At 41.8% G+C, this 26,019-nt stretch overlaps 1 protein-coding gene and 1 non-coding gene across 2 annotated transcripts in view; both read right to left on the minus strand.

Moving 5' to 3' along the window:
* LOC109868396 (pre-mRNA-splicing factor CWC22 homolog) overlaps positions 1-582 on the minus strand; it is a 63,350-nt gene extending 62,768 nt beyond the window's left edge. The window contains exons 1-2 of the mRNA XM_020457928.2: positions 564-582; positions 218-309 (exon numbers count right to left, since the gene is read on the minus strand). Coding sequence (XP_020313517.1) covers positions 218-280 — 63 coding nt within the window. The 5' untranslated portion in view covers positions 281-309; positions 564-582. The remainder of the gene's footprint in view (positions 1-217; positions 310-563) is intronic.
* Positions 583-12,979: 12,397 nt separating this feature from the next.
* On the minus strand, positions 12,980-13,036 carry LOC116356887 (U7 small nuclear RNA). Its single transcript, XR_004205186.1, has one exon. It is a non-coding gene; the product is annotated as a U7 small nuclear RNA (small nuclear RNA).
* Between the last annotated feature and the right edge of the window lie 12,983 nt (positions 13,037-26,019).

Raw genomic sequence — 26,019 nt, forward strand, 5'->3', positions numbered from 1 at the left:
ACTAGTTACGTCGAGGCGAAACAGCAACTAACCCCTTGCTACATGGCTAGTTTAGCTACAAATGCGCTCTCCTCCATGTGTGCCACTAATTGCATTTGAGAAGCGCGATAGATAACTTTGCTAGCCTGGCTAAAACACAACTTGGAATAACTAATACTTCCGTATTTATGTATGGCCTTTTATCTTTCGTGTATTTATATGAGTGTAAACTTCTTACCTCTTCTTTAGAAGTAGAGCTCAACTCCACTGCTAAATCGTTGTCGTTTGTCTTCGTAGCCATTTCCCCCCTGTCCTTTTCCGCAAGTTTTGCTACGGATAGCAGTAAGGGCCAAAAAGAACGCACGTAAACGCGAAATCAATGAGGCCTACTGTTCTAATGTAATTTGCAAGCGAACAAATCAAACAGCAAAGTAAATTAACTATGTTGCCGTACATCTCATATTACGATGTAACAAGTGCCCTGTATGATGATCTCAGATATGAGGATCAGTGATGCGCTGATTTACTCAACCCTGTAGGGTGGTTTAGGGTCGGTCATCAAAGGGATACTTGAGCTACTTTACCTGATTCAGATGAACTCGTGGATATCAGGAAGGTAACTTTGCGAGCTGATAGAGTACCACAGTATGAGTCATAATACCCATAAAACCTAGCAGTCAAACAGGGAAATGGTTCCAATCGTTTTTCCACCATACATTTTTCCCATAGGTGATTTTAGAAACACTTAAGATAAGGGCCGTGTTTCATGTAGGCATACCCTGGTGTGTCGTTATGATAACCGTGTAAATCTCTCTAGGAGAACGTGATTTTTATCAATATATATACCTGTATTTAAAAAAATTTTTGGTGGATGGGTAAAATTTGTATATATAAGTAAGTCATATTTAAAATTACTAAATCGGGTAATTTTGTATACATTTATTTACATTTGCATCGGCCAGCTTCTGGAGGGATTCTGGTAAGATGCCAGAAGAGTCGGCTGAATTCCGGTAGACGGAAACGGCCGGATGTTCTTGGGCCTATTCTGGGCAGTCATTCATTTTGATTCCGGGCCTAGTCCGACACCCGATTCCGGGCTGATTCAATCAGTTCTGACCCCCGGAAGAGGGCCGCTTCTGGGACGATTCCTCAATGCTAGCTGGGAAGTAAAATAATTTGATCCAAAAATATGAATTCATGGAATTAGCCTACTTATGCATAGGACAAAAGCTTTATCATTATATAATAGATAAGGTAATTAACTGCGGTCCTTCCACGGGGTGCAGAAATTCATACTTTTGAGAAAAATGTTTATTGAATACAACCACTGACTTTTTCCTAATTTGTGTTGCTCAACTCAGCACGAATGTGCATGTGCCAATTGAATATCAGCTTATGTACAGTTGAAGTCGGAAGTTTACATACACTTAGGTTGGAGTCATTAAAACTTGTTTTTCAACCACTCCAAAAATGTATTGTTGACAAACTAGTTTTGGCAAGTCGGGTAGGACATCTACTTTGTGCATGACAAAGTAGTTTTTCCAACAATTGTTTACAGACAGATTATTTCACTTATAATTCACTGTATCACAATTCCAGTGGGTCAGAAGATTACATACACTAAGTTGACTGTGCCTTTATTCAGCTTAGAAAATTCTAGAATATGAAGTCATGGTTTTAGAAGCTTCTGATAGGCTAATTGACATAATTTGAGTCAATTGGAGGTGTACCTGTGGATGTATTTCAAGGCCTACCTTCAAACTCAGTGCCTCTTTGCTTGACATCATGGGAAAATCAAAAGAAATCAGCCAAGACCACAGAAAACAAATTGGAGACCTCCACAAGTCTGGTTCATCCAATTTCCAGATGCCTGAAGGTACCACATTCATCTGTACAAGCAATAGTACTTAAGTATAAACACCATGGGACCACGTAGCCATCATACCGCTCAGGAAGGAGATACATTCTGTCTCCTAGAGAGGAATGTTCTTTGGTGAGAAAAGTGCAAATCAATCACAGAACAACAGCAAAGGACCTTGTGAAGATGCTGGAGGAAACAGATACAAAAGTATATACTGTATATCCACAGTTAAACGAGTCCTATATCGACATAACCTGAAAGGCCGCTCAGCAAGGAAGTAGCCAAAGCTCCAAACCCACCATAAAAAAGCCAGACTACGGTATGCAACTGCACATGGGGACAAAGATCATACTTCTTGGAGAAATGTCCTCTGGTCTGCTGAAAAAAATTGAACTGTTTGGCCATAATGACCATCGTTATGTTTGGAGGAAAAAGTTTGAGGCTTGCAAGCCGAAGAACTCCATCCCAACTGTGAAGCACGGGGTGGCAGCATCATGTTGTGGGAGTGCTTTGGTGCAGGAGGAACTGGTGCATTTCACAAAATAGAGGGCATCATGAGGGAGGAAATTATGTGTATATATTGAAGCAATATCTCAAGACATCAGTCAAGTTAAAGCTTGGTCGCAAATGGGTCTTCCAAATGGACAATGACCCCAAGCATACTTCCAAAATTGTGGCAAAATGGCTTAAGGACAACAAAGTCAAGGTATTGGAGAGGCCATCGCAAAGCCCTGACCTCAATTCTATAGAACATTAATGGGCAGAACTGAAAAAGCGTGTGCGAGAAAGGAGGCCTACACACCTGACTCAGTTACACCAGATCTGTCAGGAGGAATGGGCCAACATTCACCCAACTTATTGTGGGAAGCTTGTGGAAGGCTACCTGAAATGTTTGACCGAAGTTAAACAATTGAAAGGCAATGCTACCAAATACTAATTGAGTGAATGTACATTTCTGACCCACTGGGAATGTGATGAAAGAAAGAAAAGCTGAAATAAATGATTATTTCTACTATTATTCTGACATTTCACATTCTTAAAATAAAGTGGTGATCCTAACTGACCTAAGACGGGGAATTTTTACTAGGAATAAATGTCAGGAATTGTGAAAAACCAAGTTTAAATGTAGTTTGCTAAGGTGTATGTAAACTTCTGACTTCAACCGGTGGTTGTATTCAATAAAAGTTTTTATTAAAAGTGTAAATAGGGCAGGGCAAAACTTTACTGACTTTTAAAATCACTTTGTTGCTGCAGTCTGGGCATTGATGTAGAAGAGGCTCTCCTTTGGGGTGTTGTTGCAGACTCTCTCATTAGCTCTCTCGTTCACATCATGAAGGACTGTGAGGTGCTTTCTGTTGTAGACCTTGCATGATGCTTCACTTGGCTGACTGATGGCCTCGGCCCCAACAGCAGCATATGTGGTTGCTCTTTATCCAGCTGATTGTCTGTTCTTTTGTGAGCTGCTTGAAGTTAGCACAATCATTGAGAAAGTCCTTGGTGTTTTCACAGTAGGGACAGACTTTTCCTGTGTCTTGGGGGCGGCAGGATCGGGGGTAGTTTCTGGAGCAGGAGAGGTAGAGTCTGGCGATTTCGTTAGTGTAGAGGAGAATGGTGGTTATTCTGAGAGGGGGTTTGTGTTTTCTGCGCTGATCCTTCCCACAGTTACTGGTGAACACAGACCCATCTTCCTGGATAAGGATTTTGTATTCCAATGAGTCAGCGAAGTCGAGTAGTGTGTGAATGTGAATTTTTAGCTGGTGGACAAATCTCTTGAAGTTGGACCTTAGGTCATGTGGGAGCTTTCCTGACAAACGTTGGACCCGCTCCATGTCACCATTCCTTCCCAGCTGCTCCAACATGGACACCAGGGAACAGGTTGAGTGCCAACATACGGAAAGCCTTACCATCTCCACTGCGAATTTCAGGGCCATCCATAAGCTCAGCGACGCAGGGCCAGCTGATGTGGTTGTCCATACTGCTTAGTGAGAGAGTATATGGTGTCTGAATATGGGTAGCTGGAGTTACTGTATGAATCTGTGATCAACAGGGCCTCTTCCAGTCTCAGGTGATTGGTGAGGATCTGGAACTTGAACCTTTCGGTCGTATCTGCTGACAGATGTTCTCTGTGGCTATTTTCATACGTGCAAACTCTCTCGGGCCAGGATGGACAACGTCTGGTATGGTAGGAAGTATGTTTTTTTTCTGGTTTGGGTGCACCATGGAGAACTGTGATGACGGGAAGCAGAACGGTCGCAGTCAGGCGAGTAGTATTCTCTATTTGATCTGTCATAGTAGTCCTGACATCGCCAGGGGAGTTTCAGGGTTCCCGCAGAGAAGGGTGCCAATGTCTGTCTTCGGTGTGATGGTGCCGTCTGCTTGGGGCTACAGAGTGGTCAGGTGACACAGCTGCTGCTGATCTGGAGGGGGCCTGTGCCATCTCTGAGTGTCTTATGTGCTCTCTGAGCACCGCAGCCACAATGTTGGGGTCTGATGAACACACATCCTCATCTTTGTCTGGAGGTTGGCTCCTTGTGTGAGGCGCAGGTACTGGTCTGTCTCTGATGTGCGTCTTCTGACTTTGGTGTTGCTTAATGGTGTGTTGAGATGTGGTTGGCCATGGTGTCTGTAGCTGAGTAGAATCTGGAAACTTGAGTTCTCGCACCTCATAGTGAAGTGTTTCATAGTCATCCTTGGTGGCCTCATGTCAGTTCTATTATTGTTTCTGATTGTTCTCTTGCCTTGCGCAGGAGGGCTGCATTCTTCATTTTTATGTTTTGGTACGTAAACCTGTACTCGTGCAGGTGGCTAACCTCGCTGCAAGGTACTTGATTTCTTGCTCCATCTCTCTGAAGGTGACAATCCACTCATGGAGACTGCTGCTGGGTGAGGTGGAGAGTGCCTGATCATAGAAGTCTTCTTCTTCTCTTTGGTTGGACGTTGCAGTGCGTGGCAAGGTGGGGGGTGAGAAGTGCATAACATACACACATATACATAACCTGGACCTCTCAGGTCAGAATCGATCACATTATCTGGGAGGCAAGTCTCACGCCGGGGCTGCGTGATAGTTGGTTCAGGCTGGTGCATCCTCTTGATTGTGGTGGTTCCTATATCCGGCTCTTCTGAAGGACCATGTAAAATAGGGCAGGTGTAAACCTGTGTTCTGATAGCTAAGCAAGGTTGCTGTGTTGGATATTGAATCTGGCCCACCAACAAAATTATTGGCCCCCCCAAAGCCCCAAAATTTATTTTGAATTTTATAAACATTAGATAAAAATAATAATTTAAAAAAATTCTGACCCGAGATATCAAAAAGTCCCAAATGCAATGTCCCAAGAAGGAAGTTACTCTTCCTAAATAATGCACAACTACATGTTTTACTTCATTCATGAGGAGAGCAAATGCAGGAGACAGTTAACTAATAAAGCAGGCAGCAGACCATTTTGTGGTGTTGAAATGTAAAGCTGCCAAATATTATTTGGCCCCCCAAAGTAATTATGTATTTTATATCAATAATAAAAAATCTCAGACCCGAGATGCAAAAAGTTCCAAATGCAATGTCCCAAGAAGGAAGTTACCTAAATGCTACCTAAATAAATGCAATAGTTACATTTTTACTTCTTTCATGAGGAGAGCGAATGCAGGAGACAGTTAACTAATTGGCTCCCGAGTGGCACAGCTGTCTAAGGCACTGCATCTGTGCTAGAGTTGTCACTACAGACCATGGTTCAATTCCAGGCTGTATCACAACCTGCCGTGATTGAGAGTCCCACAGGGCGGCGCACAATTGGCCCAGCGTCATCCGGGTTATGGTTTGGACGGGGTATGCCGTCATTGTAAATAAGAATTTGTTCTTAACTGACTTGCCTAGTTAAATAAGTGACTTGACAGTTAACTAATAAAGCAGGCAGCGGACTATTTTGTGGTGCTGAAATGTAAAGCGGCAACCGCGTCTGTACTGGTTCCTGTCGTGAGTCTTAATTGTATTCATAGAGAAAATGCTTATTTTCCACCATCATTTGCAAATAAATTCATAAAAAATCCTACAATGTGATTTTCTGGATTTTTTTCCCTCATTTTGTCTGTCATGGTTGAAGTGTACCTATGATGAAAATTATAGGCCTCATCTTTTTAAGTGGGAGAACTTGCATAATTGGTGGCTGACTAAATACTTTTTTGCCCCACTGTATAGGGAGCCATTTGGGATGCATTCGAGGTCTACTGAGGTCCCTGTGGCCAGACAGACAGCTCAAGTCCTGCTGTGACCTCAATGAAACACAGACACTATGGTCTAATTCAATTAACCAGCCAGCCTGGCAGTGGCAGCTAGGACATGTCACTGTGCTTCCCTCCCCTAGCCTTAAGCACTCTGTAATGTGAGTGAATGCCACCAGGCAAAGGCTTATCATCACACAGACGGGGTTAGAGTTTCTTTGGGTCACTGGTTTCACCAAAACAAACATAGCTAGGAATACTAAAATTAAGGATCCTGGATTTCTCATCAAATGAATACATTTGTTTCATGGCTTTATCTTGAAAATGTGAATAGACACGCATCACAACCTCAGTATCCCCTCATCCATCCAGGCACTCAAAGACAAATGCTCCCTCCCTAAGGGCACTCCAGGATTCAGCTATCAACCAATGCTCTGTGGGTTATAAAAGTAAAGGCCATTTTCTATTCCAGCCTAGTTTATTCTAATATTTTGCTGTTGTTTATATACAATAGGTTAAACTAACATCTAGTACACTGTATTTAGTACAGGGACTACAGGAAACGGAGTTCACCCCCATCCACATCAATGGTGCTGTTTTGGGGAAGTTCGAGAGCTTCACGTTCCTCAGTGTCTACACCACTACGGAATTAACATGGTCCATACACCCACACAGTTGTGAAGGAACGACAGCACCTCTTCTCCCTCAGTAGACTGAAAAGATTTGGCATGGGCCCTCAGATCCTCAAAATATTCCACAGATCCACCATTGAGGGCATCTTTACTGGCTGCATCACCGCTTGGTACGGCAACTGCAAGGCACCCGACCGCAAAGCGCTACAGAGGGTTGTGAGTACGGCCAAGTACATCACTGTGGCCGAGCGCCCTGCCATCCAGGAACTCTATACCAGGCGGTATCAGAAGAAGGTCATAACAAATTGTCAAAGACTCCAGCCACCCAAGGCATAGACCAGGGGTATTCAACTCTTACCCTACGAGGTCTGGAGCCTTCTGGTTTTCTGTTCAACTTGATAATTCATTTCACCCACCTGGTGTCCCAGGTATAAATCAGTCGTTGATTAGATGGGAACAATGAAAAAAATGCTGTGGAATTGACTTCGAGGTCCAGAGATGAGTTTGAGTGTCATAGACTGTTCTCTGCTATCGCACAGCATGTCTGGAACCAACAGGACCCTGAACAGCTTCTATCCCCAAGTCATAAGACCGCTAAACAAGACTGCTAAATAGCTAATCAAATGGCTACCCAGACTACCTGCATTGACCCCTATACTGACTATGCACACACACTGGACTCTACCCACACACTCACACATACTTACCACTGACACCCCAACACACACATGTATGCATGCATACATACGTACATACATACATACATACACACATCGTACACTGCTGTTCCTGCCTATCATCTATCCTGTTGCCTAGTCACATTATCCCTATCTACTGTGCATATGTACATAGCTACCTCAATTACTTCGTACTCCTGCACATTGACTAGGTACTGGTACTCCCTGTATATAGCCTTGTTATTTTTACTTTATATTGTTATTCGCTGTGTATTTATTCCTCATGTCACTATTTCTATTTTTCTATTACATTTTCTATCTTTAACTCTGCATTGTTGAAAATCATCCATAAGTAAGCATTTCACTGTTAGTCTACACCAGTTGTTTACGAAGCATGTGACAAATATAACTTGATTTGATATAAAACATTTGTTTTACACTCTGCAACTCTGCAGTGAATGGCCTCCATAATATAGCTCTTTTGGGAGGGAATGCTGTGTCTCTGTTCGCTCATGGACGTCTTTGGCATTTTCTCTGGCTGGAGTGAAAGAGCAATGCCTCCAAGGCTGCCTTTCTCTCCTCCGTGGCACTTTGCTCCTTAAACAGATCATTGTGAAGGGACCTGTGTTACATTGGTGTTATTGTTATTCTCTCCCTTGACTTTTTCCACAAGGCAGTTAGTGTCAATAGTGTTAATGTCAAGGGATATGAAACATATATTGCAGTTTAGGGCGAACTAAGCTGTCCTCCACATTCAGTGGCTGAGCATTCCACAGATAATACATATAGGGAGCAGTGTTGACATGTTTTATTGTCAATATTAAGCCATGAAAAGCAATTATTAGAACACAATAAATGTGCCATGATGATCAAGAAACATTTTAAACCATACGCATCTCTTGATGATTCATTATAAGCAAGACAAGATTTTTATAGTATAACCCAAAAGAGGAGATGCCTAGAGAATAGATCCTTCTCTATTTATATAATATTTATGTCTCAACACAAAGATTGGTATGATGGATGTGAAGGGAATGTTTTTTTCCAGTCGCAAAATGTAATGCATAGTAATAGACTTCACTATTACTTAGCCAATCTATCATTTTTGTTTTGTAATTGAGCTGCAACCATGACATGAGCCATTAAAGACACAACACTGTCATCTACTGGTCATAGTGAAATACACTGACATTATATTTGTGCCATAAATCAAGACTAATCGACCTCCTGTCTTTTGAAAAGTAATATCTGGCTGGTTCTACATTACAAGTGGTGAGCTCATATTTAGCATTTTATCTTATTCAGACAACGCACTGTGTGCTTTAAGGATGAATCTGATGGCTTCATCACAATGTATTTAATAATCCACTGTCAATATTTACCATTGATGCACTATGGAGAAAAGGAAAAATGGATGTTCTGTGTATTAAAGAGACCACCAGACATTGGATTGCATACTCGTATCAACCATAAAAGAGGCTCATCTATAGTCTACTGCTACTGTCTATCAAGCAAGTACAGTGTCTCTTTATCTTTACTTTATTAATATAAAGGAAATAAAATTTCCTGAAGCGAATATTAGTAGCTAACAACCGGTAGGCTTGAGTGAGCCAGGCAGTGCACGTGAGGGTAAATACCAAAATAAACCTCTGGCTCACGATCGTATGTGGATCAGGTTACCCCCACACATAGCTACACACGGACACACAGGGTCACACACGGTCACACACTGACACACACACAGACACTTGTGAGTAGCAGCAGGACAACTCCTCATTGGTCTCTGGTTGAGGAGTCAGAAGCTGAAAGGTCATGGAAGTAATGAATAGCACCGTTCCAGCCAATTGATTTACTGTAGCTGAGTGTGGATGGGGGCATCAGAAAACCTATCTAGAAATCATACGTTTATGCACTGTGTGGGTCTCTGTCTCTGCCTCTGCCTCTCTATCGTTCCATCCTTTCTCTCTTTGTCTCTATCTCTCTCTCTCTCTCTCTCTCATTTTAACATTCATAGAGCAAGAAGGCACTGTGCTCTGGTCTCATGTTTATTTCATACAATTACTGTGCTTAAAGTTTTGCCTCATTCCATCCTTCTTCCTCAATTAAGACATCTGATTTTGGTTCACTGTTACTCCTGTCATTTGGCGCTTTTCTAAGACTATCACTGGTGGTGGTATCCTAGAAAATATGAAGATGGAAAATGAAGAGGAAATACATTTAATGAAATGTAGACGCAACAGGATATGTGCTTTTATGTGAGATTAAAAAAGGATAGATCAAACCAACACCTGTTACAGTAGAATAGAAAATAATAGCGGCCTACATGATCTTAGCACTATGTAGGTATGAATAAACGCCTCTTCTGGACTGTTTAAATCTCTCCCACATCCATTAAATATGGCTAGTAGGTTTTAGCTGCCACTGGTCTGAGCCCCACATACATTAGTCTCTCTCTTTATATGTGGATTAGATGTTATATTATCAGTATAAGAGGGCAGGATATAACTGCTTTAATGATCCAACATGTTTATTCCACGGCTGTACCGCTGCTGGCTTTGTCCCAGATGGCACCCTAAATGACCTCAGTTTTTCACAATTCCTGATTTAAAAATCCCTGTCTTAGGGCAGTTAGGATCACCACTTTATTTTAAGAATGTGAAATGTCTGAATAATAGTAGAGAGATTGATTTATTTCAGCTTTTCTTTCTTTCATCACCTTCGCAGTGGGTCAGAAGTTTACATAAACTCAATTAGTATTTGGTAGCATTGCCTTTAAATTGTTTAACTTGGGTCAAACATTTCAGGTAGCCTTCCACAGGCTTCCCACATTAAGTTTGGTGAATTCTGGCCCATTCCTCCTGACAGAGCTGGTGTAACTGAGTCAGGTTTGTAGGCCTCCTTGCTCGGACACACTTTTTCAGTTCTGCCCACGAATTTTCTATGGGATTGAGGTCAGGGCTTTGTGATGGCCAGTCCAATACCTTGACTTTGTTGTCCTTAAGCCATTTTGCCACAACTTTGGAAGTATGCTTGGGGTCATTGTCCATTTGGAAGACCCATTTAAATTCCTGTCTTGAGATATTGCTTCAATATATACACATAATTTCCTCCCTCATGATGCCATCTATTTTGTGACGTGCACCAGTCCCTCCTGCAGCTAAGCACCACCACAACATGATGCTGCCACCCCTGTGCTTCACGGTTGGGATGGTGTTCTTCGGCTTGCAAGCATCACGCTTTTTCCTCCAAACATAACAATGGTCATTATGGCCAAACAGTTATATTTTTGTTTCATCAGACCAGAGGACATTTCTCCAAAAAGTACGATCTTTGTCCCCATGTGCAGTTGCAGACCGTAGTCTGGCTTTTTTATGGCGGGTTTGGAGCAGTGGCTTCTTCCTTGTTGAGCGGCCTTTCAGGTTATGTCGATATAGGACTCGTTTTACTGTGGATATAGATACTTTTGTACCTGTTTCCTCCAGCATCTTCACAAGGTCCTTTGCTGTTGTTCTGGGATTGATTTGCACTTTTTGCACCAAAGTACGTTCAGACAGAACGAGTCTCCTTCCTGAGCGGTATCATGGCTGCGTGGTCCCATGGTGTTTATACTGAAGTACTATTGTTTGTACAGATGAATGTGGTACCTTCAGGCATCTGGAAATTGTTCCCAAGGATGAACCAGACTTGTGGAGGTCTACAGTTTTTTTCTGAGGTCTTGGCTGATTTCTTTAGATTTTCCCAAGATGTCAAGCAAAGAGGCACTGAGTTTGAAGGTAAGCCTTGAAGTACATCAACAGTTACACCTCCAATTGACTCAAATTATGTCAATTAGAACACCAGAAGCTTCTAAAGCCATGACATCATTTTCTGGAATTTTCCAAGCTGTTTAAAGGTACAGTCAACTTAGTGTATGTAAACTTCTGACACACTGGAACTGTGATACAGTGAATTATAAGTGAAATAATCTGTCTGTAAACAATTGTGTCATGCACAAAGTAGATATCCTCACCGACTTGCCAAAACTGTAGTTTGTTAACAAGAAACTTGTGGAGTGGTTGAAAAATTAGTTTTTTTAATGACTCCAACCTAAGTGTATGAAAACTTCCAACTTCAACTGTATATAGTGCACTACTTTTGACTAGGGTGCATGTCAAAAGTAGTGCACTATATAGGGAATAGGGTGTAATTTGGGATACACAGCAATGTGTGTGTGTGTGTGTGTGTGTGTGTGTGTGTGTGTGTGTGTGTGTGTGTGTGTGTGTGTGTGTGTGTGTGTGTGTGTGTGTGTGTGTGTGTGTGTGTGGTTTCGTTTTACTATCCTTGTGGTTACAGAAGTGGTTACCAGAAGTCCTCACAAGGATAGTAAAACAAGGGAAATTCGGACAAGCGGGGATATTTCACCGGTCCCCACTGGAAAAAGGATATTTTATGCTTGGGGGCTAGGTTTAGGGTTAGGGTTATAATTAGGGATTATGAGTTAGGGTTAGGGTTATAATTAGGGGTTATGAGTTAGGGTTAGGGTTAGGGGATAGGGAAAATAGTATTTTGAATAGGAATACGTTTTTTGGTCCCCACAAGAATAGTAAAACAAGTGTGTGCGTGTGCGCATGCAAGCATGCGTCTGTGTAAATTCTTGTGTGTGTGTCATTAGACTACAAGTCTACTGGAGGTGAGCCCTGCAAAGCAAAATAAATGGTGTAATACAGAATATGAAGGTTGGTTTTATCAGACTATTCCTCAGGGCTTAGAGATCTAATGTAGGGAGAGGTGTTGCTGCTCTGCTGTTCACTGTAGGAAAGGGAAGCATTTCATTTCAATTTGAACTGAACGCACGAAGAGAAGGCGCTGACTGTGACCTCTGTGAAAAATTGTGTGTGAGTGTGTGTGTGTGTGTATTATGTCCAGAGAAGGCCAATTAAGATAGGCATATTCAGAGCTAGTCATACTGGAGCTGTTTAGTGATTTGCATCTGATAAAGCTTTGCTTGAGATCTGACAATTTCCCAAATTTGGCAACCTTTTTGAATAAATTGAATTGCGTGTGAATATACCACAGGGAGTGAGGTGTACCTGAACGGCATACCAATACACTGTTAACAGTCCACCTATACTCTCTGAGTTATTATCCACGGAATTAATTGTCCCTTGGTAAATATGTGATAGAGAATGTTTTGAAATGACTGGTTTGAACTATGACAAGTTGATCAAGATGAGTCTAGCCTATATTTTCAACATAAGGGGCCGGTGTTGTAGGCACAGATTAAAGAACAACTGCCCCTAAAAAAAACGTATAATTCAAAATCGACTACAAAGTGTAAATAGGATCATTCTGGTCATAACCCAGTGTAGTGTTTTTGTGCACTTTACGGTAGTATTTACTGTATTATACTATAGTATTGACAGTTAACTATAATATAAAACTGGAGTAAAAGAAAACTGTAGTATATACTATTAATGTCATGTTTTTGCGGATTGTAGTATATTTGAGTATTTACTGCAATATTTTTGCGGACTGTAATATACTGTATTATTTACTGTAGTGTTTTTGCGGATATTACTGCAGTAAATACTAAAATACTGCAGTATTTATTATAGGGTTTTTGTTTTATTATCTTTGACATAGGCTTCCTCCTTGAGTAAACCTACTGGAGAAATACTAATAGAGCAAATGTTCTATAGCCTGTAGGTAGGTAGGACTGGGGTCAGAATGGATAGTTCAGAGCTTCTGCTCTTTTCTATAGCCTGTAGGTAGGTAGGACTGGGGTCTGAATGGATAGTTTAGAGCTTCTGCTCTTTTCTATAACCTGTAGGTAGGTAGGACTGGGGTCTGAATGGATAGTTTAGAGTTTCTGCTCTTTTCTATAACCTGTAGGTAGGTAGGACTGGGGTCTGAATGGATAGTTTAGAGCTTCTGCTCTTTTCTATAACCTGTATCTTCTTCAAGTTTTTATTGGCAGATTCGCAACCAACTGAAAGGTGCATACACCGCCACGTACTGTACTGGAGTGTGAGGCCAGTCACAGCCTACCTATACTACTATATTCTCTTAACAAACCCTGAATTTCTAACAAAATAAAGAATTCGATGCATTTCCCAATGGGCTCGGGAGGTGAAGGTCGAGTCATGCGTCCTCCGAATCATGACCCGCCAAACCGCAATTATTAACACCTACCCGCTTAACACTGAAGCCAGCCGCACCAATGTGTTGGAGGAAACATTGTTCAACTGTTCAACCGAGGTCAGCCTACAGGCGCCCGGGCCGCCACAAGGAGTCGGTAGAGTGCGATGAGCCAAGTAAAGCCCCCCCGGCCAAATGCTGGGCCAATTGTGCGCCGCCCTATGCGACTCCCTATCACTGCCGGTTGTGATACAGCCCGAGATCGATCCCGGGTCTGTAGTGACACCTATAGCACTGTGATGCAGTGCCTTAGACTGCTGTGCCACTCGGGAGGCCCCCAGTACTATATTATTCTATAGTAAACTGTAGTATTTTTGGTCACACTTTATTTGGATAGTCCAGATTTTCCGTCTGAAGATGCTCATACTATCTGAAGATGCTCATACTAGTCATACTATCTGTTGATAAGCAACTGCTTGCTAAGGTTATGGTTAGCATTCGTTAGGTTTAGCATAAGGGTTAGGGTAAGGGTTATGACAAAGGTTAGGGTTAGCATATAGTTAGTTGAAATGTTACTGATAGTCTGTAGATTGTCCATCTGTAGATGCTAGACAGACTATCCAAATCAAGTGTTACTGTATTTTTTCATATGGGAAAGTCAGTCTCACATTTGAATTCAGTCATGCCGCTAGCATTTCTTAATTAACCAAATAAAAAACGAGGCCAAATCAGGAAGTTCAGTCACCCTTTAAAGGTCAACTGCCTCTTCGAACCAACATCTCTGGTTTTAAACATCAAAAACATACATTTACTCCAAAGTGTCAATAGGATAATTTTGGTGAGTTTGTCACGATTTACAGGAGCGTTGGTGCTGTATTACTGTATTACTTAATGCTCACTTTTGCCAATGATACCCAATTGCCCAGAGACAACACTGGGGTCTGCCCCCAGTTGCTATGTGGACATTTGTTGTCAAGTCTTCAAATGGGTCTGATCAAAGAGGTTGGTGGCACATTAATTGGGGAGGATGGGCTCGTGGTAACAACTGGAGCGGAATTTGTGGAATGGTACAGAATACATCAAACACATGGTTTCTATGTGTTTGATGGCATTCCATTTGCTCTGTTCCACGCATTATTATGAGCCGTCCTCCCCTCAGAGCCTTCACTGCTTGATCAGCATGGTCTTCATTCACCCAGAGATTGGCCAAACAAATTAGCTTTATCCTGTCAGATCCAACAATTACTGTCTACTCACATTAGGCCCAAGAGGGAAGGGAACAGAAGTGTTTTCTCTAGTGGGTTAGCAGCAACACAGCCCTGTTAATGTCCTCTTCATCTATCTACCCCATGGTGACTTCGAGAACTAAAGCCTGTTGGGCCTAAGAATCCTAGCCTGGTTCCAGATCAGTTTGTGCTGTCTTGCCACAAGTTTGTGCTGTCTTGCCACAAGTTTGTACTGCTATTGCATGACAATAGAAGTTGGCAAAAAAACACAAACTGATCTGGGACCAGGCTACAAGAATCCCTCCAGCCCTCCCTGGTGGAGGGTTTGGCCTAGCTAGCAGGACAGAAAGATCACTGCCTGGTCCAATATCTTGCTTAGGTAGTCTGCAGAAACAACCTCCAGCAACAACCAAGGTCAGGGGATGGAAATGGTGTAACTGACTCAGAGCTGTCTCTCCTCAAACACTGACAGATGAGAGATGAGACTGATCCACGAAGACAGAATAGGACAGTGGTAGAGGGTCACCGAGAGAGCTAGGAGGGAAACTGCTCTGATGGCTTTAAAAGGTGGTTTATGGATCTAAACTAGACAAGATATGTGATGGATATATTGATTGTTCATCCCTCGGTCAGCAAGACATACTGAATACTGTATCTGCACTGTAACAACAATTAGGATGTACCTTTTAGATTCAAAATCCAAGTCCGTGTGATCAAAACTGTAGTGAACTGCTGTCCAATCATCATCAACAATGTAATCATATCCTGTATCCTTTAAGTGGAGTCGGTGGACAGACACTTTACACTTCTACTAACCACCTTCAAAGTCCATTATCAGCCTTACCTAATTAATATAACAGACATTGTTGCGTTGCTCCTAAGCAGGGCGAGGGCATAAGAGAGGAGGGTTCATTTCATGCCAGTAAATTCAACTTTAGAGGCGTTGCCGCTTTGGTATGGCTTTTATTTGTTTAAAATAATTGCCTTAATGAATGCTTAACCCATGTATGATGAAAAGGTCTGATAGATGGCTGCATTTGATGACATGACCTGGGGATAAATCACAGTATGGACAGAGAGAGAGGGGGGGGGGGGGGAGAAGGGAGGGGAAGGGGAGGATAAGGGGGGGGGGGGGAGAGGGAGACAGACAGAGGGAGAGGGGGTGGGAAAGGGGAAGAGAGGAAGATAGAGACAGACCACAATAATGGTGTTCCAAAAAAGTTCCAGTCGCGAGGACCACAAATACAAATTCCATCTAGACACCTTTGCCCTAGAGCACACAAAAAAACAATACATACCTTGGCCTAAACATCAGCGCCACAGGTAACTTCCACAAAGCTGTAAACGATCTGAGAGACAAGGCAAGAAGGGCATTCTATGCCATCAAAAGGAACATAAAATTCGACATACCAATTAGGATCTGGCTAGAAATACTTGAATCAGTTATAGAACCCATTGCCCTTTATGGTTGTGAGGTCTGAGGTCCGCACACGAACCAAGAATTCACAAAATGGGACAAACACCAAATTGAGACTGCATGCAGAATTCTGCAAAAATATCCTCTGTGTACAACGTAGAACACCAAATAATGCATGCAGAGCAGAATTAGGCCGATACCTGCTAATGATCAAAATCCAGAAAAGAGACGTTAAATTCTACAAACACCTAAAAGGAAGCGATTCCCAAACATTCCATAACAAAGCCATCACCTACAGAGAGATTAACCTGGAAAAGAGTCCCCTAAGCAAGCTGGTCCTGGGGCTCTGTTCACAAACACAAACATGCCCCAGGACATCAACACAGATAGACCCAACCAAATCATGAGAAAACAAAAAGATAATTACTTGACACATTGGAAAGAATTAACAAAAAAAACAGAGCACACTAGAATGCTATTTGTCCCTAAACAGAGTACACAGTAGCAGAATACCTGACCACTGTGACTGACACAAACTTAAGGAAAGCTTTAACTATGTACAGACTCAGTGAGCATAGCCTTGCTATTGAGAAAGGCCACCGTAGACAGACCTGTCTCTCAAGAGAAGACAGGCTATGTGCACACTGCCCACAAAATGAGGTAGAAACTGAGCTGCACTTCCTAACCTCCTGTCCAACGTATGACCATATTAGAGATACATATTTCCCTCAGATTACACAGATCCACAAAGAATTCGAAAACAAACCCGATTTTGATCAACTCCAATATCTACTGGGTGAAATACCACAGTATGCCATCACGGCAGCAAGACCTGTTGTGACCTGTTGCCACAAGAAAAGGTCAACCAGTGAAGAACAAACACCATTTTAAATACAACCCATATGTATGCTTATTTATTTTCCCTTTTGTACTTTAACCATTTGTACATCGTTGTACATCGTTACAACACTAATATATATATATCTATCTATCTATAATATGACATTTGTAATGTCTTTATTCTTTTGGAACTTCTTTGAGTGTAATGTTTACTGTTTATGTTTATTGGTTATTTCACTTTTGCATATTATCTACTTCACTTGCTTTGGCAATGTTAACATATGTTTCCCATGCCAATAAAGCCCCTTGAATTGAATTGACAGAGGTAGGGCGAGAGAAGCAAAGAGAGGGAGAGGGGTAGGGAGAGAGAGAGAGAGAGAGAGAGAAACTGAGAAAGAGATCCCAGACATCCAGAGGAACTCATAAAGGTTCATAGTAGTTCATGTGGTTCCATCCAGAACTGCTCATAAAGTGTTATAGTAGGTCATGTGGTTCCATCCAGAACAGCTCATAAAAGGTCACATGGTTCCATCCAGAACTGCTCATAAAGGTTCATAATGTGCTTCCATCCAGAACAGCTCATAAAAGGTCATAGTAGGTCACGTGGTTCCATAAACATTACTTGATGTTCATTCATCATTCATCACCAGGTGAAATGAAAATCACAAAGCATGCTTCCAGAGATAGAATTCATTAATTCGTTCTTTCGTTAATTTGTTCATTCATTCATTCATTCCACAGGGGTAATGCATTGCAGTTCCTCTCTTCACCCACAATCAACCTCAATGGGAAGTTACTGTGGAACACATTAACCTCAATGGGACCGTACTGTGTAACACATCCCCTGACTAGGTTGACGTCCCTGAGCTAGAGAGCGTTAAATCTGTGTTACCATAGGAAAACACCAAGTGGTAGGTCTGTTGACTATGCTAGCCCCTGTGGTGCTCAGACATGCATGGTTGAGACATTTATAATCGTCTCCTATTCCTATCCCACGTCTTACTCCATAAAGCTGGTCTAAGCTACTAATAAAGTTTGATGTTAGTTTGACGTTATGTTCTAGCTTCAGGCAGCAGTGGCGGTCTCATGTAGCTCAGTTGGTAGAGCATGATGCTTGCAAGGCCAGGGTTGTGGGTTCCAGTTGTCCTGGATGTATAAAATGTGAGCTGTTTATACTCAAGAGATTTAATAATGTTCCATTTAGAGATGCCTTCAGTGCACATCCGGCACGCTCATCAGGCAGGAGTAGGCAGCCGCCTAAGGAGGCAGATTGACGAGGGTAGCACTTCCTGAGCTAAACCGACCAAGACGCACCTCCAACACATAAAACTTGACCATTTCTCTCAACCAGTGGCATATGGGCTTTTTAGGTGAGCACTGACGCTGTCCTTTGATAAGCAGTGCCCACTTTGTCTAAGGCATTGGCGCAAAATATTTACCTTGTCCGTTCCCAGCGCGCCTCTCCAGGGTGAAGTTGGAGAGATTCATCTCTGCTGCGCTCCACCAACTTTCCGTTAAAAAGATCATCTAACATAAATCATGTAGCTAGAAAGAGTGTGCCATTTTCTGTAGCCTACAGACGGGAGATAAAATGGATGACAATGTAATGAGATGGATACTTTTTACATCATGCAGGTTTCTCCGATCAAATAGCCTAACCTAAATGGCACTCAATCAAATAAATGAGCTGTTATGTTTGCAAACAACACATCCTAAAAACAGGTCAGGTCAAAGTTAAATGGATAATATGGAATGGACAATCACAACTGTTGTCCAGGAGTTTCACCCCATTGTGATGATCAGTGGTTTCAAGTTTATATTTGTCAATCTTTGACAAGCTGATCATAGTGAAAAATAAAATACTTGTGCATCTCCCGCTGTGTAAACACATTACAATAGGCTCACGATAACTCCTGTTAAAGTTGGGTAGCTGATATTCAAAGCTTAAATAGCCAAATTGATTAGTCACAGGAATCAGGACTAATAAAGCCAATGCAACAGCCTGTTTTACAAACGTTGGGCCTAGCACATGGATTGGCATTCATCAAATTCCATTAAGGGCCGACATGGTAAGCTACACCCCAGTAAGGCACTAGCCAACAACGTCTTTTGGACTTTTTTATTTGGTCCAGTCCGGATGTCATTTTTTAAAAAGTCTACCACATAGATGGCATTCATAAAATTGAATTTCAGGCAACACTATAGGCTACACCTCAGTAAGCATGGACCGACACTGACGCCTTTTGGACATCTTTTTTTTTTGGTGCAGTTCCAGACTTAATTTCCACATCCACGGACATTGGTCTGGACCAGCCTTGATTTGGCCCAAACATAGATGCCTATAAATGACTTATTTTCAACTTTCATTCAGGACCTAAAATAAGCCTGATTTCAACATTTGGAAAATACATATTTTCAACTTTCATCCTGATTTCAACGTCTGGAAAATACGTATTTTTCAACATCCGTAAAAGATGCCTTTTCAACGTACTGGAAAATATGTATTTTTAAACATACAGAAAATACATTTTCACCTTTCATTGAGAACCTAAATTGAACCTAACTTCAACGTCAGGAAAATACTTTTGCTTACTGGGACTATTCTAGTTTTGTGGGGGCAGCATTTTTTGGTCTAGCCTAGGGCGGCAGAACGGCAAGGACCAGCCCTGCTTCAGTGATATATGTTCCTAATCATAAAGATCAGATCACTTCAATAATAGTGTACACTATAATATGTCTAATTGTCCATGTTGTGTATCAAGTACGCTAACAGGTTTGTACATCAATGCTCTTACTTGTTTTCCCAATAATTGTGTTTCAGCTAAATATAATGGCAGATAACATAATAACAGTATAATTATGTACTTTGGTATTGAAGAATATGAGTTCCTGAAATCCGTTGAACCCTCAGGAGTGAAACACCATGTAAATTGTATTTGATGAGCATCTTACAGTTTTTTTTCAATTGCTAACAATTATCGGTCAATACTGATGCCAATCTTTCAAAACTCTTTACACAGTCTGCATTACCAACATGCATCTTGGCCAAACAGTTAATCTCACCTCCAAAACTCACTCAAACCACCAAAACACTTCATACATGTCTCAAAATAAGCTTGTTCGACCATAACACTGGCAACAATTCTCACTCAGAAAGCATACATTGTCATATACTAAAGTATATGTTACGAATGAATCAGAAATGCAGCAATTTGTTTCAATACCCATATTTTTTTCTATATCTTTGCATATAGTAATTTACTTGTGAAAAATAAAAAGTTGAAACAAAATACAAATTCCTGAAATTCCAGGGCTGCAATAATACTAAATTGAAAAAAAACATACTGTACAGTACTGTGGGGGTTCCAGTTCTCATCACCATGTATAGTATAAATCACTCATACTGTACGGTACTGTGAAAGTTCTAGTTCTCCCTCTCTTTGGCCACAAGTTCTCATCAACATCACATCTTATGTCTTCTCTGGCGATGCATCTTGGAAAGTATCTTCCTGAATGTCTAATCGAACCCTGGCAGTCTTCAGGAGAAGTGTCTCCACACCCCACATTCATAGCATTCAGTAAGGACATCTGGTCATGTGAATGGTGGTCATAAACCTTCCACCTCCATGCAGAGAAAAACTCCTCTATGGGGTTTAGGAAGGGGGAGTATGGAGGCAGGAATAGTACTGACATCCTGGGATGTGCAGCAAACCAGTCTGTGACTGCAGCAGAGTGGTGGAATGCCACATTATCTCACACAACGAAGGTAGGGGAGTTTCTTGCCCCTCTCCTCCGCTGGCACAAGTTGATTATGCAGGTCAAGCAGAAAATAAATATGCCTCTCTGTATTGTAGGGGCCAATGAGAGGTTTGTGTAACAGCAATCCATCATTGGACAGTGCTGCACACATTGTGATGTTACCTCCTCTCTGGTCTGGGACATCCACGGTTGCTCTCTGTCCAAACACATTTCTTCCCCTGCGGCATGTTTTTGCCAGGTTGAATCCAGCTTTATCCACAAAGATGAATGTTTGCACTTCCATCTCCATTACTCTAAAATACTATAAATACACAGTTTTACAGTAATTTCATTATGCATAGCTGTATATGTACCCTGTTTGATTATTGAACAGACATCTTACCTGGACATATTGATACGAGAGTTCTTTCACACGTTCACCGTTTCTCTCAAAGGGTACAGAGTACAACTGCTTCATCCTTATTTAATGTTTCTCTAGGACTCTGGCAATTATCGTTGTGCTGACCGTATTCACATTCCCAAAAGTGATATTGTCTGCCAGCACTCTGTCCCATATTTCCCACAGTTTTATTGCATTGTTGCCAATTAACCATGTCAACAATTGCATTTTCCTGCTTATCTGATAATTTTCTGCCTCTCCCTTCTGTGGGAGGCAACCTTTGGATCCTACTGAAAAACACAAAACAATCAATATATTTCAAAATGTCAGTACATGTAAAAATGGGAACATGCTGTATTGTACTGTAATATGTAATTAAATTATAATTGAAGCATGCACATCTAACCTGTTGTTTTGCCAGAAAATTCATACTATTGATGCAGCCCCAGATTTGGTTGCACCCTTAAACCGTCCTCTCTCAAAGAGAGACCATGGTTTACAACATGGTCAATAATTGTGGCCCTTATCTCATCAGAGACCACCGCTCTTGGTCTTCCTCTCCTTTGTCCTCCACACATTCTCCCTCTCCCTAGCACTCTTCTTTCCCCACCAACCTGTCTCCCTCTCCCTGCCACTCTTCTCTCCCCACCAACCTGTCTCCCTCTCCCTGCCACTCTTCTTTCCCTACCAACATGTCTCCCTCTCCATGGCACTCTTCTTTCCCCACCAACCTGTCTCCCTCTCCCTGCCACTCTTCTCTCCCCACCAACCTGTCTCCCTCTCCCTGCCACTCTTCTTTCCCTACCAACATGTCTCCCTCTCCCTGGCACTCTTCTTTCCCCACCAACCTGTCTCCCTCTCCCTGCCACTCTTCTTTCCCCACCAACCTGTCTTCCTCTTCCTGCCACTCTTCTTTCCCCACCAACCTGTCTTCCTCTCCCTGCCACTCTTCTTTCCCTACCAACCTGTCGCCCTCTCCCTGCCACTCTTCTTTCCCCACCAACCTGTCTTCCTCTCCCTGCCACTCTTCTTTCCCCACCAACCTGTCTCCCTCTCCCTGCCACTCTTCTTTCCCCACCAACCTGTCTCCCTCTCCCTGCCACTCTTCTTTCCCCACCAACCTGTCTCCCTCTCCCTGCCACTCTTCTTTCCCCACCAACCTGTCTCCCTCTCCCTGCCACTCTTCTTTCCCCACCAACCTGTCTCCCTCTCCCTGCCACTCTTCTTTCCCCACCAACCTGTCTCCCTCTCCTTTGTCCTCCACACTGTCTCCCTCTCCCTGCCACTCTTCTTTCCCTACCAACCTGTCTCCCTCTCCTTTGTCCTCCACACTGTCTCCCTCTCCCTGCCACTCTTCTTTCCCCACCAACCTGTCTCCCTCTCCTTTGTCCTCCACACTGTCTCCCTCTCCCTGCCACTCTTCTTTCCCTACCAACCTGTCTCCCTCTCCCTGCCACTCTTCTTTCCCCACCAACCTGTCTCCCTCTCCCTGCCACTCTTCTTTCCCCACCAACCTGTCTCCCTCTCCCTGCCACTCTTCTTTCCCCACCAACCTGTCTCCCTCTCCCTGCCACTCTTCTTTCCCCACCAACCTGTCTCCCTCTCCCTGCCACTCTTCTTTCCCCACCAACCTGTCTTCCTTGATCCATGTTTCCAAACTAAATCATTCCGAAGCTGCCCTTTTTTGTCTGTTTGGTAACGAGACTAAAAACAGGACACTTGGGTAGGCGTTCAGCTGAATTTGCAATCAGCTGTGTTTGGAATAATTAAATATTCTGCTGAGATTTTCTATGTTTCAATCTGGTCACTGCAGAAATGCACGACATTTGCAATCATTCTGTTTTGAATGTGTTTTAACAGTTTTGGAAACAGTGTGTTTGCATTTGAAAACATGTGCTGCAAATATATAGTTTTGCAGGGGCTGGAGTGTGAATGACAAAATAGTTCATGGATTTTGGAGAATGTGGTCATTGAATGGATTTTGTGTGAAAGCAATGAAAAATTATTCACAGTTTGGTCCACATACACTTCTGTTTCGCTGACTGTGTGAAGAGTTTTGAGAATGTGACTTCAGTTTTGACCAGTGCATGTTAGCAATTGAAAAAAACTGTAAATTGTTATCTTGAATGTGTCTTTTATGGAGCAAATAATTTGTGTATGTCACACATTTTGTTCACCAAAGAACAATGCATGTTTTCCTCCTGCTACATTGTTAACTGAGACAGTCACAGTCAGTCAACATATATTGATGGATGGAGCCTGGTGATGTGGGAGAGAGGTGAAGCAAGATATTGTGTTGTGATAAAAAGGTGCCCAGAGTAAACTGCCTGCTACTCAGGCCTAAAAGCTAGAATATGCATATAATTATTAGATTTGGATAGAAAACACTCTGACGTTTCTAAAACTGTTTGAATGATGTATGTGATTATAACAGAACTCATATGGCAGGCAAAAACCTGAGAAGAAATCCAAACAGGAAGTGGGAAATCTGAGGTTTGAGGTTTTTCAAGTCATTGCCTATCGAATATACAGTGTCTATGGGGTCAAACAAAACAAACATTTATTGTGGAACTGGAATTTCTGGGAGTGCATTCTGATTAAGATCATCAAATGTAAGTGAATATTTATAATGCTATTTCTGACTTCTGTTGACTCCACAACATGGCGGGTATCTGTATTGCTTGTTTCTGTGTCTGAGCGTTGTACTCAGATTATTGCATGGTGTGCTTTTTGCGTATTAAAAAAAAATAATCTGACACAGCGGTTGCATTTAGGAGAAGTTGGTCTAAAATTCCATGCATAACACTTGTATTTTCATCAACATTTATGATGAGTATTTCTGTAAATTGATGTGGCTCTCTACAAAATCACCAGATGTTTTGGAAGCAAAACATTACTGAACATAACGCGCAAATGTAAACTGAGATTTTTGAATATAAATATGAACTTTATGGAACAAAACATACATGTATTGTGTAACATGAAGTCCTATGAGTGTCATCTGATGAAGATCATCAAAGGTTAGTGATGAATTTTATCTCTATTTCTGCTTTTTGTGACTCCTCTCTTTGGCTGGAAAAATGGCTGTGTTTTTCTGTGACTAGGTGCTGACCTAACATAATCTTTTGGTGTGCTTTCGTTGTAAAGCCTTTTTGAAATCGGAAACTGTGGCTGGATTTACAACAAGTTTATCTTTAAAGTGGTGTAAAATACTTGTATGTTTGAGGAATTTTAATTTGGCGCCCTGCAATGTCACTGGCTGTTGGCGAGGTGGGATGCTACCGTCCCATATATCCCAGAGAGGTTAATGTCTCGTTTCCAAGGGAGCCCTGCATGAACACAATTTATAAAATGTACAACATTAAAACATACAATGTAATAAATCTTGTAGATCAATGCACTGCTCTCTTTGTTTATAAAGCCCTTTTGTGCAAACTTCCTTCATACTTCATCCTTCATTGTTAAATTACAGACATATGAGTCACCAGCCCCGGATCTCAGGGAAGGCTGACTCTAGAGATCCCTTCTAGAGATCCCTTCTAGAGATCCCTTCGGTCTCCACTGAATTAGGTAGATCTGCACCTTACTTGTGGAATGATGTCAAAAACTCTCTAAAGTTGGATGTCTTGGTACCGCTAGGGCATTTCAGACAGCTGGTTGATTACTTTTCTACTGAGGAATGTTTTTTTTTCATGATGGTGTTTTGTATGTTACAATATTTACAAGTAATTTAAGAAAAGTATGTTTTTACTGTGTTGGAATTGTAAATATTCTGAATTTGTATGACTGTGTGCAGGGCTCCCTTGTAAAAGAAGCCTTGGCCTCAATGGGATTTTTCTGTTTAAATACATTTTAATAATACAAAATACATTCAATAATACAATCAATTTAAGAAGCAAACATATTCCTCAACAATGAGGTCATCCATTAACAACTTGAACTGCCCAAGAGGCAGAAGAGCATCAACGTGCAGAGAGCTCTGCAGATCATTGCATATACAAGGCACAAAAAAACTGAATGCAGATTTACCTAATTCTGAAGAGATCAATGGGGCCTCTAGAGTTAGCCATGCCTGTGATCGGGTCTGGTGACTCGCATGTCTGTAATTTAATAATGAAGTAAGGTATGTTGTTTGAACAAGATAGCTTTATAATCAAAAAGAGAGCAGGGAAATGATCTAGAAGACTTAAGAGAGGGCCAGCCTACTTTCTGACACAGAAGACAGTGATGTGTATTGAACCTGTCACCTGTAATAAAGTGCAGTGCACTATGATAAACTGTAACCAATGGTTTCAATACAGCGGCAGCCACATTCATATAGACGATTTCACCATAATCTATAACTGGGTTGAATGTTGACTGAATGATTTGTTTTCTGCTATTTAACGGAAGGCATGCCCTATTTTGGTCTCCCGAGTCGCGCAGCGGTCTAAGGCACTGCATCTCAGTTCTAGAGGCATCACTACAGACCCTGGTTCGATTCCAGGCTGTATCACAACCACCTGTGATTGGGAGTCCCATAGGGCGGTGCACAATTGGCCCAGCGTCGTCTGGGTTAGGGTTTAGCTGGGGTAGGTTGTCATTGTAAATGATCATTTGTTCTTAACTGACTTGCCTAGTTAAATTAATAAATAAAAAATGACTACTAATAATCAGTGGTGAACAGCATCAAAAACCTTTGACAGGTCGATTGAAAAGGCCAGCACAATACTGCCTTTTGTCAATGCAATTTACAATGTAATTTATCACCAAAGAAGCAACAGATATAGTGCTATGATCTGGCCAGAAAACCAGACTGATAGACTTAGAATACATGTTGTGGCTAGAAAAGATCTAATGTGTGTGTTGGAAAAGATTCAAACATTTTTGCTAGGCAAGACAGTTTAGAGATCAGACGATAATTATTCATGTCAGAGGGGT

Source organism: Oncorhynchus kisutch, linkage group LG2 (genome assembly GCF_002021735.2).
Source record: "Oncorhynchus kisutch isolate 150728-3 linkage group LG2, Okis_V2, whole genome shotgun sequence".
Taxonomy (NCBI): Eukaryota; Metazoa; Chordata; class Actinopteri; order Salmoniformes; family Salmonidae; genus Oncorhynchus; species Oncorhynchus kisutch.